The 16,849-nt window shown below is 40.7% G+C and overlaps 1 protein-coding gene across 1 annotated transcript in view; it reads right to left on the bottom strand.

Annotated features, from left to right (window-relative positions):
* The window catches only part of DNTT (DNA nucleotidylexotransferase), a 165,257-nt gene extending 160,551 nt beyond the window's left edge, over window positions 1-4,706 (bottom strand). Inside the window, 1 exon segment of the mRNA XM_048506221.1 lies at window positions 4,504-4,706. Coding sequence (XP_048362178.1) covers window positions 4,504-4,706 — 203 coding nt within the window.
* Between the last annotated feature and the right edge of the window lie 12,143 nt (window positions 4,707-16,849).

The raw sequence follows: 16,849 nt of genomic DNA, 5'->3' as shown, positions 1-16,849 counted from the left end.
TCCATAGTAAGTTTGTAACTTCAAATCAGTTTGTAAAATTCATCTTCTCTCCTCTCATGGACCTTTTTGCTTCCTAAGAAGTCCTAGAACTGAGTGAGTCCAAACATTCATGAAAGTTTCTCAGGACAGCTCATTTCACTGTATGGTTTCTCCCACTACAGGGATGGGAAGATGGAAAAGCTGTAGCAAGTAAAATCTTCATTTTTTAAAGTTCATGAATGATTTCAGCGTCAGGCTTGAAATCCAATCCATCTTTCTGGCAAAACTTACCATCCTTCCAAAACCATATTTAATTTGGTGCCTCCTTTTTGCATCTCTATGTAACTACTAACTACTGTTTTCTTCCACTGTAGAATAGATCCTGCTTTCTTCAGTCACATACCTTGTCTTGTTGAGTGAGTTTTCTTTTCCTTTTTTGCTGCCAGCTACTTCTTTGCCAAGAGTTTGTCTTTCCCTTCAGCTTTTTAATTCTCACACATACTCCTGACAGCCTCTCCTTTGCTCTATTGCCTATCTTTTATTTAGGTCCCTTTTATTCCACAAGAATTTCTTACATTTCTGAACTTCTCTGTCCTGCCCCAGGCCTCCCAGTTCCCAAGATATACCTGGCTCATTCTGCATATCTTGCATCTGCAGTTCTGCATTGTTCTAAAAAGCCAAAGTAAGGATTCAGAAGCAGATAAACAGATCCATATATTTCTACAAAGAATCACTATGACCATGCAACTGCATTACATCAGCACACTCCGAGATGGGATCCAGCAGGTTCTCACAGATTCCCGAGAGTAGGTTACTAATTATTTGTGTGTGCCGAGAGGGGGTTACTAATTGGTGATTTTGCCACGTGATTTTTGCTTTAGTTACGCCCTCCTCTCAGCAGTAGCACGCAGAACTTGAAGCAGTCTAGCAGGAGGTGCACCGGCGTGCGTGGCAGCCTGCGCCTGCGTGCATTCGTTTCCCACCCAAGGACCGGCGCAGCAGCTGCATCCTTGCCACAGCCCCGCCCAGGAATGCCCCGCCCCTGCCATGCCCATCCACGCCCCCATTGTGCCCCACCCAGCCCCATTGGTGCTACCCCACAGTTTGAATCCCACCACCATGGGAACCTGTTACTAAAATTTTTGGATCCCACCACTTATAATTAATCATGACTACACCAAATGTTCTATAGCCGTGGTGGCGAACCTTTGGCACTCCACATGTTATGGACTACAATTCCCATCAGCCCCTGCCAGCAAGGCCAACTGGCAGGGGCTGATGGGAATTGTAGCCCATAACATCTGGAATTGGCCATGCTGGCAGGGGCTGATGGGAATTGTAGCCCATAACATCTGGAGTGCCAAAGGTTCGCCACCACTGTTGTATAGCCCAGGGGTAGGGAACCTGCGGCTCTCCAGATGTTCAGGAACTACAATTCCCATCAGCCTCTGTCAGCATGGCCAATTGGCCATGCTGGTAGGGGCTGATGGGAATTGTAGTTCTTGAACATCTGGAGAGCCGCAGGTTCCCTACCCCTGGTATAGCCAATGTTTCTAATGTTAAAGGGTGCAGGGGAGGCTGAAATAGTTTTTTAAAAAATCCTTAATTCTCCACTGTTTTTTGGGGAGTGCTCAACATCCTGATTTCACTGTTCCAGATTATTGGTATATTGAAGTATAATAGTCACACACGGGAGCTTTGAAGAGACTTCTTCAGAGATCACCATGTCTGAGATGGAACTGCTGCTGCCGTTTCTGCCCCAACAATATGCACCCACACCTCGATGCAATTTGGGACAGGTTCAGCTTCCTCAGTGTCTTTCAGACCATTTCAAGGATCCCAATTGATGGAGCAAAAATGAGGAAGGACAGAGAGTTCATGCAGTCTCTCTCTCACACACATACTCACACTGATGGTTTATGCTGCATATCCAAGTCATGTTCACATGTCCTTTTTGTTTAGTGGTGGTAGCAAATGCCATGGAGGCTGACCTATGTCATGAAGGCATAGCTGACCATAGTTTTTCAAGGTAAGAGACATTCAGAAGTGGTTTGCCATCGCCAGCCTCTGCATGGGCTCAGAGAGTTCTGAGAAAACTGTGACTGACCCAAGGTCTCCCATCAGGCATTATGCAGAGGAGCAATGAATCAAACCTGGTTTTCCAGACTAGAGTCCACCGCTCAATTCACCTCATTGGCTTTCCATTTTTATTTAGTACAACATATAGTGAATAGTAAGGACATCAGATAAACTGAGAACTTTAACACATGGTCGGCCGGCAGGCTAAGCTTGATGGAACTTCCTCAATGGCACATGAGGCAAGCAAACTGTTCATTCACTTATTTCAATAACAGATAACAAACTTGAATACATCGTATTAATTAGGAGAGGTACATATCCACTGGGTCATGCTTGAGTCATTAAAAGGAGCTACATGACAAACACAAAACTGCTTGCGTATTATCTCCCCTCTAAACCTGAACAGCTCAATTCACCTGTTATGACTGGTAGCATTGCTTTGCCTGCTTTTTGTGTCTGCATAGTCAAATGCATCTGTTTCATAAAGTGAACACAACATTAGCTTGGCTCATGGGCAGATGACACTAGAGACATAAAAAGACATTTAAGTAGTAAGTCTTAGCACAAAAATCTCAAATGGATTTGTTTGCCAGAAAGTGATAGCAACTAGAGGGGTGTGTAGTTGACTCATATATCGGTACCAACGGACACAACATAATTCAACTGAATGTATCTAAACAACAAAATGTCACCTTCCTGATCATGATCAGTCAACAAGAGGATCATTCAATCAGTAGGTAACCAAGTATGCCTGGTATTTATTAGTATTTAAAACATAGTGCTTATGTTTCTCACAGTTTTGCATAGCAATAAATGTTGTTTTTAAAAAATCATAGAAATCAAGTACATTTTAAAACAGCTAAGTGTTTGTGGAAACTCAGCACTTAATATATTTCATAATTTGGTATCCAAACATCAACCATAGCCAAAAAATTTTTTTTCAAAACCGGGAAGTAATCACTTTTTAAAGCCACATTATTTTCTCCTTTAGTGACAACAAATAATGAAATAAGTAACATCTAATAGCCAGTTTCATATATGACAGTAAAATTTTTCAAGGGCATTTATTCACAAGAAAAGGTCATGTCCCAATGCATTATAGCACTATGATGTCAAAATTCAATGTCAGTGTTAGAATTTAATTCCCTTTAACTTGTTCAGTAGGCCATGCAGCAGAAAAACGCATGTTGTAAAAACTGCCCCATTGAACTCTGACAGCAAAAGTGATCCAAAATCAATTATCCAGATTATATGCAGATTAATATCTCTTATTCTGCTTTTCAAAACAACAAAAAACCAGCTGTCTTTGCAATGAAATGCTAAATAGAGTTAATCCAATCTAAAGCCATTGACATGAATAGGCTTAGACTGGAATAACTCGCTTTAGGACTGCACTGTTAGAAACACATGGTGGGTTTCTGTATCTATAAGAAGTCTACTTAGATGTACATTATTCCCAATCAAGCAGTCTTTATTGATACAGAAGTACCAGTATGAATGATGCTCCATGCTCTTCTACACAATATTTTTCTCCATTCTAATGGGCTGAGGGTTGATTCCATGAGATCCCAGGTTAGAAACCCCAGACTCAAACTGTGAATCTCATTACAGTAGTATTTTATTTGCATGTTCATTGCTCTTTCTGGCAGCTGGAGTTCCGATGGTTTTGTTTGTTTGTTTTTGTTTGTTTGTTTTAACAATGTTTGTTTAAAATATTTATTGTTTGTTTAAGATGTTTCAACCTTATGTAACTCAAGCCACCTTAAATGGAAGATAAAATACATGAAATAGAAAACATAAGATGAGAATATGGGGTATGAGAGTATTAGGTCATACCTGATTTGTGTGTTTTGCTGTCTTGCCATGTGCACTGTTCCTGCTCCAAATTTGGCCATGTCACATGTGCAGAACAAAATTCAGTGTTCCCTGTGCACTTCTGTCCCAAACAGAAATGGTCTAAGTACAGGAATAAACCAATTGGGGAACAGTCAATGCCTACATGGTCTTCTGCATCAAGATAAAGAACCCCCTGCAGATCATTTCTAGTTGGGGGTAAAGTTATGGTGGGACATTCCTTCTGCATGTGTGCCTCAGTCTGATCCACAGCAGGAACAATGCATGTGGCAAGAAAGGAGAACAACACACACCACATATGACCCCACACTCTCATGCCCTTAGAGCTCCAGCTCATGGAAACTAACCATAAACAAAAGGCCAGCTGAAAATTCGCACAAACTGCTCACTTGCTGTAGTCCTGCAGGACTGAGCAAACTAAACCTCATCTTACTGACTCTTTTTGAATGCAAAAAAGAACTTGTATACAACAATAATTGAGACTATCTATTATTGTGCATTAGCATTCTACAAGAAAGCTCTTAGACTCCATCAATGCAAACAAAAAATACAATGAATTATTTCTCTTCCCTCCCTCCCAACTCCAAATACCTTAGCTCGTTTTCTACCCTGAAGCCTTTTCTTCTTGCTAGGTCCATTAAGAATATTCTCCTGGTCACTCCCATTTTCTTCTCCACAATAAAAATGACAATGTCATTAAACTGTATTTTGTAGCTGTTTGAGGGGGCTGCAAGTTGCATCCCTCTCTGCTTTTTCCTCTTGGAAAGAACATCTGTTGTTTGGATCTGATGCATGATGACACAACAGGCACTTTCTTTTGCTGTTGGCTGAAACCTGAACTTCACTCAAGAAAACATCAGCTCAAAGGCAGTTTTGGTTGCCCCCGTCCAGTGATGTCATTTTGCTCTGTTTTTCTTCCCAAGTCAGAAACAAAGAAACAGATCAATTGCCTTTCAACCCCCCTCATGATTCAAAACACCTTTTGAAAAAATTCTCTGAGTTCGACAAGCAGGACAACTGAAGCTGTCTTTACTCTCTATTGTACCAGAAGACTCATCAGAAAAAAATAGTTCCATAACTTTAGAAAACTCTACACTTTCTTTCTGGACTTTCTGGACTTTCTGTCCATAACTTTTATGGCTTCATTTAAGTCTCTAGCCACATATGGAAAAACAGTAGGGGATCCATATGTCAGCAAATGTTCTGTCTGTGAAATAATTCTCCTTCCAGAACTTGCCATCTGTACAGATGTGGTGTTTTATACTGGCAACAACTGTACTCACTTCCAGCATTTATTGACATCTTCAGAATCCATCTGCATGACCGTGTGACTTCATAACCGACATCTTCATGACACTATTACTTTGTGAAATCATATTGCTACTCCACCATCCCCATATGATTGTTAAGCAGTAAATCCACTAAACCTACATCCAGTTCCCAGGAAGCAATTTGTGCAACCCCTCCCCTCAATAAGGCTGAACTGAAATTTCACCTAACTCTAAGAAAAAAAAATCCAAGTTCTCATCCTCATATTTTCATTGCAGAAACTGGATGGTAAGAAATGGTGCCAGTCCTTAATAGTATTGTAGTACCAATGATTTTAAGCACACATACAAGTGCAGCAGGTGTTACTGCAAAGTTTGGGGGTAACAGGTCAGGAAACTATGATGAACAGGAAATGAGTGGCACAAAGAATACCCATGCCACAGAAACATTGCTTTTATTCCAAAACAGCAGAAAAAACCTGCAAAAATCCACTCCTGAAAAAAATTGGGTGGGTGATGGAGGAAGAATTGCAGATTTTTACCAGTATCATCTGGAACCACCTTTATAACTTATGTATAGATAGTAATTGCATTATAATTGACAGGTGTGGCACCATTCATATTCAAGAACTAGACCATGGACACAGTGGCTAACTTGTGTATTTGGCCAGACCTTTTTTTTTATTTTAAAGGTTTATCTGTGACAGTAGTTCCCAGGAAACTGCTCCTTAAATTGAATACGAGGTCCTCAAAAGCTGTTTTTAGCATATCAAGCAACCTATTCACTACATATGCTGTCAATGCGTACAGAGCTGTGTGTTATAGGAGAGGAAAATTTATGGCAGGAGTAATGCTTATTCCTCCTTACTTACTAATTCTCTCTTGCAAATGGCTTCCCAGAACAGTTTTAGCATTTTTCCTCAGCCAGACTCCAAACCCAGATGTAAACCTGGCTGGAAGAGGAAAACTAGCCTGTAAAAGACATTTGTTGGAAAGAATCAGCAGACACAAGGATGTCTAAGAGCCCATCCCCTCATGCCATTTCTCCCTTTACCCTTTCATTCATGTTCTTAGAAAACACGGGCATTTGCTAAATTAATATGTAGTTCTGCCCCAGCACATTATGCATCGCCCTTTGGTGAGTGCCACTTGTCATTTCCCAATCCAAGAATTACCACCACCAGGGATGGAGGGAGAGGGAACTGCACCTGGGGCATGACCTACTCACGCCCCCCACCCTGCCCCACTTTGCCCCACCCTGATCTGCCCATGCCCCACCCCTGGGGAGGGGGTCTGGGGACAATTTTCTGCCCCCACATAACGCCAATGGTACATGCCCGGGGCGCAGCACCCTCCCCCCAATCCCATTGCAGCTTCGCCACTGACACCACACATCAGCTAAGATCACGAGAAATTGCCAAATATGCTTTTAATATCCTTTTAATATTCTCATGTTACACCAGTGGGAAATAAGCAGATACACTTAAATAAACTATAATAACTTTTATTTTGTATTATGGTTTCTTCAACATAATATCTGTCTTACACCCTTTTATCTTACCCTCAAGATGTTAGCCATGGTTGTTTCTTCACACATGTAATCTTCACAACAACCATGTGAAGTAGGTTAAGTTGTGACTGGTCCAAGGTCACCGAGCAAAGTAGAGACAAATCTGGACCTCTAGAATCCTAGACCCCAGTGGCTGTCTGCTTTATGTTATTTACTATGCATTGAATTCTAGGCAACTTGATCACTGGACAAATTTCATATATTCAGATAAAGAAGTGAGAAGAGATGGTTTGGTTTATATATTAAGAAACAAGGCAAATACCCAATTTGAATTTTGACACACATACACTTTCCTTTGGTCACCACACACAACAAGCATCAAGACTGGCAAAAGGCCAGCCCAACGCAAAGCTGTTGCTGAAAGATTTTCCGTTATCTGAGTCACAACATCATATGTAAGATCTTACTCTTCACTACCCATGAATAATGGTATAAAACCACACTGGCCGCAGGACTGTTTACAATACAGTGTGTATATTAGGCTTCCTTAGGCTTCTCAAGAAATTAACTGCATTTGCTTGAGAAATTAGTGCAGCAGGGAGGTGAGAAAGAATATTAAAACTCATTTACAATGTATCAGTTATAAAGAGACTTCCACAAAGATATGGATGATTAGCTTTAGTGCACAGATATACTAGTCAGCAAATGTTAGCCACCCTGGAGTTCTTCAGAAAAGCAATGGAATGGTCCAAAGGTAATTTGTTGGTCAGCAGTTACGTTTCATTTTGTTAAGTGAGAGTTAAGCCCAAATATGTGTATTTGTATTATGGTTTCTTCAACATATTGTTGTAGTTATGATTATTATACATATTTTAACAGAATCACAACTAACATTTGCTGCATTGCTCCCAGTAATCAGTGGGGATGACATTTCAACCTCCTTGAGCATTTAACAATGGACATAAAAACTATAGCACTTCAGCAAGAATTTCAAAGAGAGATTCCCATGAGATGTTGCTGACTTAGAACACATAGAACTGATATTTGGAATTATCAGATTTTTGTTCAGCAGGGACTTGAGATGGTTAGTTCACTAGAAAAGAATATACCTCTTCACAGAAAAATTATTCAGATTCATTCAGCAATGCTAATTCATCAAAAGTTCTGATTAATTCACACCCAAACTCGTAAAGTCATTTCCAAGTTACTCATCCCCCACAGGATGCCTTTAAAAAGTGGCACCTGGATTGTTTGACATCTCTGCCGCCTCCCCCCCCCCCCACCCTCTTCTATAGGTTTTACCCAAACCTATAGGCTTAGAAGCACTAGAGGACCAGTTTTTTAAAATATATATATATATTTGAAATCTCAACTGATTCTCAACTGATTTGAAATCTCAACTGATTCATTTCAGAACAGAAGTGCATTTTATATGATTATTTTTTCAGAATTACTTTGCTTAGCACTAAGTCATACACAGCAACAGGTACCTATAGCCAACATATAAGACCATTAAATAAGATCTTTAAAGTTGGTTTCAACTCCCCTTCCCTTAATTTACTATCACTTCAGGCATCTGTTCCAATTACCACCAGGGAATGATTCTGCATTCATTACAGTTTGAAACTTCTGTTCATAATCCAACTCTGTCGGAGTAAAGTGTTAATTAGTTGTGGTTGCTGTCATTGTTAAGTTGGCAGCCCTGGGGCTGCTGCAAAATATTACCATTGCATCAGACTCTAAGGAGATACCATTCCACTAGGTGCACACAGAGGACTTACATGACTTATAGCCTTGATCAGAGGTATTGGACAAAAATTGCTGCATCAGCAAACAATCCCTGAAAAGTGCACCATTATGTATCTATTTGTGCAGACGTCTGCCAGCATTTTCAAGTATGAATTATGATAAAGTGTTCACAGAGGTTTAATTCAGACAGTGTGGTGCTAAAGAAACAGTGCTTAATTCCCACTATACACACTGATCACAGTTTCGGATTAAATCAGCCAGCACTAAAGATGAACAAATATTACCAGATTTACTCAGGACATTTCACTTTAAACAAATGGACTCAGAGTCCTCTGACAATTTCACCCAGTCAAATGTCAAATGGATGTTTATATTCAGGGGGTTCTTATTTAATTTTTTTTCACAGTGCAATGAGAGGGTTGTGCTTTAAGCTGACCCTTTCCTCACAAATCACTCAAAACATTGCTAAAATGTTTTCAATCTCCTCCTTTACAACAATGTATATTCTTGAAATGATTCATGACCACCATTACGTGATTTTCCCTTTTGTTTAGTTCTGTGTTGGATCGATGTTTTGGTGCTTCAAAGCCTCGTGATGTGATTCTCTAGTCCAGCCATTCTCAACCAGGGTTCCCTGGTACCCTGGGAGTGTCTTTGTGAGCCACATGTCCCAAGAGGTGCAGCGGCAACTTACTGCAGCCCCCCCCCCCCTCATTTTTGTAGGTGTATCTCCCACAGCCAGCAAGAGACATGGAGGCTGTGGTGTCTCCCCACCCGAGCCAGCAAAGGACATGGAGCTGACCTTGCTGGCAGGGCCACCTGCCACAAAGGTCAGCAGCGCCCATGCACACCCCAGTGCTACCCTTCATCCTGGGAGGGAAGGTGGGGGTGTGGCAAGCAGGGGCAATGGGAGGGGAAGGTGGAGGGTGGCGGCAGGGGTACTGTGAGATATGAAGAGTGAGGTCAAGGGTACCCTGACCTCGGAAAGGTTGGGAAACACTGCTCTAGTCCTTGTGTATTCAAGGCTTCAAAGATTGACACACACACACCCACAATGCTGCAGATAAACAGGTGGGGCAGAATAGAGTGATCTCAGAAAATGGCACTGAGGAGGAAGTCCAGGGAAAGCACAGGATCATGGGAAATGTCTTAAAGAGATCAGACAGGCAACTGAATTTTTGAAAACATGTCAACTAAAATAATCATTTTAAAAGGACAATAATTTAAAATGTTTTCAGGCTGCAAATGAAATGTTTTGGGAACCAAAGGGTATAAAAGCAATGTAGCAGGAAGAAATGTTTTATGTCCTGCCACATAACATTTTAAAAGATTTGTGTAGAAAGGGCCATTATAGGAAAAACTGGCGAAGAGAATGCTGTTAAGTGACCTTGGTTGCACATATGGGGGTGGGGAAGGCAAGGGTATAAATGAAGTAAATTTAAATATATTTAAATAAATTTAGAAGATTACTTTTCTCTACCACATTACTGGCATGTGTAAAATAAATCACCTTGTGATTTATGTTATGTAACTATTTCAGGCACATGTAACTATTTATGTAACTATTTCAGGTGTCCTGCAACTAGTGAGGGAGGAGAGTATGTAATCCTGTGTATCTTTTATTCTGAGCCGAGCCGGGCACCGGCTTATATAGCCTGCCCAGCTCCCTTGTCACATGACAGTTCCAACCATAACATGACCACCCTCTGAGGCATAAGGGCAAGGAGAGCAGTCGCTAGATCCTTCCCTACCGCAACAGTGCCCCGGGTGAGTCCGGGTGCGCTTTTTATTCTGAACTCCTACAGTTTCCCAGGTTCTAGATACTACATGATTGCATGACTAGGAGCATTTTTAACAAATTACAATCAATCCCTCACAATTTGGTTTGCAAGAGACAGGCAGCACCGGAGAAAGTCTGCCTGAAAATTCACAGGACAAGGAACCACAATGAAGCCTCCGCTGTCAAGCCGATATATGTACAGTCTTACTTGTACCTTGATCATGCAACTTTTCAGTTCACAAGAGAATATCAGATAGACACTGCATGCAGCCAAGCTTCCCATGGTGCCTACTCAGCCTGAATCAAAGTGCTTTCAGTATAACTTGCCACGAACTTCTGGAAACCTTTGCTAGTTAGGTTTACTCAAACTTCCAATCTTTAGAGAGCCTTCAGCAAAGGGATAGAATCAAACTTGTACAAATGGAACTCCCCTGACCCTGCAGCATACTAAGTTTGCTGAATATTGCCCAATGAATCGGGAGTGCCCAGGATGAGAAATGGGTACAGTGGAGGGGGTTCTTTGCAGTGGGAGGAGGAATTGGTGACAATCCCCTAGGGCCGTGGTGGCGAACCTTTGGCACTCCAGATGTTATGGACTACAATTCCCATCAGCCCCTGCCAGAATGGCCAATTGGCCATGCTGGCAGGGGCTGATGGGAATTGTAGTCCATAACAACTGGAGTGCCAAAGGTTCGCCACCACTGCCCTAGGGCATCTGAAAAGATGTGCTTTGAGTCCAGTTCAAAGAATGCACTCCAGGGTTCTCTTAAGTCAAGGACCAGTATCACAACTACCAATTCTCCTCAAAGGCATAGCAAGGGGGGAAAGGGCCCAGTGCACCGGTGCATCCTCTGCCCCCGCCCCAGAATGTCCCCGGAACGCCCCCGCCACACCCCCACATCACACGCTCCCCCACCCCCTTGGAGCTACGCATCTGATTCTCCTGGCTCTACTGAAGCTGAATTGCCAAAAGCCTGCCTGGTTTGTAAACTAGGCAAATTTTAAAAGGTAGTACTAAAAATGTTCAATAGAAGCAAAACAGATTTAATGAGGAGATAGATACATTTCCTGGAATGTCACCCCGTTAAAGATATCTTCATTGTTAATACTTCATAAATGTTGATCTTCATTGTTGATACTTCATAAATGTATTAAATCTGCATACATTTTCCTATGATTAAAACAACAGCCCAGAACAATCCAAGCAAATATGTTTCTTTGTTTTTAGTTATGTAAATACATATCATAGCAGGAACCACCATTCCCTGCTGGGCAAGAGAGAAAGAAAAGTGCCTTGTCTAAGATGGATCTTACCCCCTACAGCTTTGATAAGCACTTGTGCTGAAAAATAACTGATTTTTAAAAGTCTGCTTCCTATTTAATCTGGGAAACCATTTTACACAATCAAACAATTGTAATTGGTTGATCTAACTGATTTATCTTATTAAAACATGACTGCCATTTTCATTTCTGAGATGCTCAGAAAAATCAGTATATGGGATTAAGATGACAATACTGTATCTTTCTCAGCTATTTATTTTTAAATTGTGATGATTCTGGGTTTTGGAGAAAAAAAGCAATTGATAGTTATTCCCATTAAGCCCTAGTTTTTGAGTGTCACAGAAGCATTTGGCAAACTACTGCTGAAGACAGAGAGCTATGTTTTGCTGGTCTTTGACAGTAATAAATTATAGCAACGACAGAATGCTGGAATGGGTGGACAGATCTTTGCAGGGTTGGTTTTCTGGTTGAGCCACTCAAAGCAATTCTTGGAAGGGCACAACAAAGAGAACACCAATGCATTGCTGCTCAGTCAGTGGCAGGGTTGTAAACCTTCAAGTGGGTATTAATACAGAATCGCGGGGATTGTGCAACCAGAATCAGCAAAACAAACAAATTTGCACAATATACAGCTAGCAGTCAGAAGGGACTGAATCACTCAGCAATCTACTCCCATCAATAATATTTACAAAGATAAGCAGTGAGGCTAGATATCAGTCAAACGTGTCTTATACAGCAACAATACAATGAGTTACAAACACATGTATAGCTTTTTTAGTCTGAAATGAATATCTTTATCACAAAGTAAAAAACCCACATAGATAGCGACTGATTATTATCTGGCTTTGACAAATCTTCAGAGGCTTGTGGTATTTTCTCTGTTCATCAATTTGACACACTTATAAACTGCCTAAAAATCAGCTCGGACTACATGCATCTCTGTAAATCTCTCTTGCTGTAAAATGCCCTAAAAGGGAGAGATGCGCACAATCCAATTTTGAAGAAGCTTATAAGTGCGACAAATTGATGACTAGAGAAAATACCACAAGCCTCTGAAGATTTGTTGAAGCCAGATAATTACTGGATGCTGGCTAGTGATGTGGGTTTTCTACTTTGCGACAGAGATATTCATTTCAGACTAGAGAAGCTATACACGTGGCTGTATTTTTTGCTATATAAGAAACATTTGACACTTTCAAGTGGGGCCTGGAGAACTCTCAGAATTACAAGTGATTTCCTGACTACAGCAATCAGTTTCCACAAAGAAAATGACACATTTGAAGTGTGGACTGCATGGGACCTTGCTGAGGTTCCTCTGCTCCCCAAACACTCCATAGGCTCCATCCCTAAATCAACCAAAATGTCCCAATCCAGAGTTGACATCCCTACTGTAGGATCCTGCTGGCAACAGTATGGGCCCAGGAGGTGATGTGTCATAGACATCTTTCTCAAGCGGAGGCAGAGCTACCAGGGGCGGCGTGTGTGTATTGCACTGGGCGCACGCCTGAGGGAATGGAAAATCGTCCCCCACCCCGCAGCAACCCCCCCACACACACACACACACACTTACCTTAGTTCAGCCTGTAGTTCCCACCAGGCCGTTTTCAGCCTCAAGTGAACAGACCACTTTTTCTACTTGTAGGCCACTTGCACTTTCAGGCTGAACTAAAGTAAGTGGGGGGGAGGGTGGAAAACGCAGAGTGCGCACCGGGCACAGTATGGCCCACCTATGCCTCTGTGCTCAAGCCATACCTTGAACTCGCCCAGCCCTGTTTTATATGATCTATCAAGGCAATCCTTAAAAGTGAAATACAGGCCCTTTCCACACAGACACTTTTAAAATGTTTTGAAGCAGGGAATAAAACGTTTCTTCCATGGAGTTCCACATTGTTTTTACCCCAAAATTTGCAGCCTCAAAATGTTTTAAATGAATTGTACTTTTTTAAAAAAATTCTTCAGTTGAAACATTTTCAAAATGGCTTTTTTCAAAATGGCTTTAAGACATTTTCCCAGTCTCTGTGCCTTCCCTGCACTTTTTCATTGTGCTATATTCTACGCTCACTCCTTGCCCCTTACTTGTTTTTCCTAAAAGAGGTTTTGCCTCTTTTTCCAGCAGGTTTCTTTATTGGGGCAAAGTACTAATCATTGAAGGAAGAACTGAAGATGCAAAGAATTATAGCACTCCACTGTGAAGCATGGAAGCAACATTCTCAAACAAAAAGAGAGAAAAACGGGAGAAATCACAAAATGGGGGCAAGGAATCATTTGGGGGGTGAGCACAGACATACATTGTGGTAGAGGTGGGGGGCGATTGAGAACATTTTACAGACATTTTGGGGGATTTATGAAGAAAGAACCACAATTTCAGAAAACTGACTCAAATGCAATTTCTTCTTTGCCACATTCTAACATTAACTGTGAGAGGAGTACAATGAGGTCCTAGTGCAGCTATGTTGAAGACTTTGTGAAACTGTAGCTACCCTATCCTGTTAATTTCAAGAACAGAAGGAGACACCTTGCTTTCACTAGATTAGCACCTGAGAGTTTTGATAGCAATTGCTATGTGCACAAAATGCCATTTGATTTACAATTTGGCTCTAAATTCTGCTCAGTTTTATATTAGAATGCAAGTCTGAGTTTATAATTCTTTGACTTAAAAGCAAAACTCCAGCTTTGTTGATATTTCCCAACAGAACACCCTACTTACAAGGTAAGTATTAGCTAAATGGATGGCGAACACAAGGCAGCCTAATGTATTAAACTAAGAAAATCTATTACTTTTATAGAAAAGAAAAATGCCACTTCATTTAGCATTTCTTTTATATGCATCCAATTTGAGTTAGTAAAGTTTCTTATCTGCTTGCAACTTTCACTAGTTGGCAGACTCAAGTAATGTGTGATATTACAAGGTTAAAAAGCAAAGAAAAACATATGCCTGTTATCGTTTCAATGTTCTCTTGCTTAAATATCAGTATCTAATTAATGTAAAGTTCTCACATGCTTTCTGATGTAGCTGGCACTGCTATTAAGATGGCAAGTTTATGGTTCATTTTACTCCTCAACTAAGCAAAAGTGTCAGTGTGTTTTTTTAACAGCAAAGTGATATCCAGCTGAGAGTGTCTGTGTTATACTCTCCATTCAGAACAGAAAGCAGGGGTAAGGTTGAAAGAGCCATGTCCGTGTTTCCAAACAGGTGTTCAACTGTAAGATGAGATTCAAAGGTTTCCCCACACACCACAAGTAGAGCACAGAAATCAATTAGCTGCCTCTTTTATTCAGTAAATACCAGCTGAAGAACCCAAGAATACAATAAAAAGACCAAAGGGACTTACTGTGAACTTTTCCATCAGAGACTCAGAAAAATGAAAGCAGCAAGACTTCTGTTCTACTGTACATTCTAAGAACACACTGGCATATTCTAAGCCATTTGATCTATTCTGAAGAGGCTTTATTAATGCACAGATGAGTTACATAAGGAACTATGCATGTCACTGTTACGGCACCATGAGAATTTAATTTCTCCAGTTGAGTATTCTTAAATCCCTAGTCAGTTTTGCTATACAAACACTAGGGCTGATTCCGCATGGGCCAAAAACAGCAGTGTGAAAACAGTGTGAAAATGGTGTAAAAGGGTTTAAAATGGTGTAAAAGGGTTTATACTGTTTTCACACCATTTTCACACAGCTGTTTTTGGCCCATGCGGAATCAGCCTAGGTTTTTTTTCAGATGTTACATTTGGAGGGATCTAACCACAAGAACCAAGAACATGAACTACCCACAATTCTGCCAGGATCAGGGCAATCATTGTTTAGATCAAATCGAGTACCCTATTTGGATGAAATGATGATTGCATCTCAACACCACCCATCAATCAGCCCCAGAGAATAAATATACACAATCAGCATCTATTGGAAGGATTATTGGTAGAGCAATCTTCAGGTTTATGTGGATAGATATTCCCAAACTTAACATCAAGGCTAATGAGTGGCTGGTGTTTTAAATTCCTAAAGGGGCTATTCTGTCTATCTGCATTTACAAGTTGGTTTAAAAATGTATTCATATTTTACTGTTAATTTTTGTGTTCCATGTAGATAACATAACACAGCAGGCATGATGTGCAATGTAATCGCCACTATATTTTTGCAAAACTAAATTGCACTGAGTTAAGTGGGATTTGATTCCCCATTAGGGTATTTTGGTTTATCTAGCATACATATTAATTGTTTTTCCTCTTTTGAGTCATCCAAAGTAGCATACAATTAACCTAAACAACCAAAAGTAAAATGTAACAAAAGCAATAACAAATGTTTTGAAAATAGCAACAGAATTCTATGGACTCTAACCACATAAGGAAGCTAGAGTTGGAATTGATCTAAGCCATTTATACACTTGTGGTCTCCTTTGAATTGAGCACACGTGCCCTTCAGGTTTGATTCTTGGTTATGTACACGTTTTCTCCGCATCAGAACTCACTATACTGTCAGATCAGAAAATCCCTGTGGTTTCTGAAATCTGTTAATGACTGACTTTTTCTCTCCCTTCACATAGAAAGCAAAGGATATCACTATGTATTAAGCTTTCTTCAGATTTTCTCACTCCTCCTCCTCACCTTTCCCTGCCCACACAACAGAAGTTTCTTGGGGTCACCGTTTTAGAATAATCAGAAAGGCTTTCTTTTTTATTTTAATGCGGAAGGTCTACTAGTGGAGCCATAGATACTGTGAAATTGACATGAAATTGGCATAGTCTAGTGTTAGATGGGGGTGGGGGAGGCGGCAGGCAATCTCCTCCAATAGAGCTTGCATGAAAATAGCAAAAAGTAGTGGTGGGCAAAATGGTGGATCAGTTTGGCTAGGGACACTGATAGATGGAGAATCCTTATGTAACCATAAAACCACAGAAAAATCCCACGGTGAAGCAAACAGCTGCAGGGTAAGTAGTGCATACATAAATGGCCTTACAGTTTACCATGCCCAAATCTTCACCGTCAGCACCACCCATCAATCAGCCCCAGAGAACAAATATACCATACACAATCAGCACAACAGTAAGGGAGAAGCTGTACGGCAATAGTCACTCTACTAAGGCAGCTAGTCTATATTCTGCAAATCTCAATCTAATGAGCAAAACCACAGTTCATAAAAAGAGCAAAAGTAATTAAGGTATGCATGGGGAGAAGGATTTCTTGTTGTTGCTTTCTTTTCATTCTAACCTATAAGCACTGTATGCTGGGAGAATTTGCAAAGGGTATGAACATTCTATATCTGTTGATTAAGACAGTTGACTAAAATCTCTGTGTATATATGTCTTTCTGTGAATTCAGACATTGTTTACTGTTCTGCTTGAAAC

This window comes from Sphaerodactylus townsendi, linkage group LG08 (assembly GCF_021028975.2).
Source record: "Sphaerodactylus townsendi isolate TG3544 linkage group LG08, MPM_Stown_v2.3, whole genome shotgun sequence".
In the NCBI taxonomy this organism is placed as follows: Eukaryota; Metazoa; Chordata; class Lepidosauria; order Squamata; family Sphaerodactylidae; genus Sphaerodactylus; species Sphaerodactylus townsendi.
Note: the sequence above shows the minus strand (reverse complement) of the source record. Positions and strands in the feature narration are given on the sequence as shown.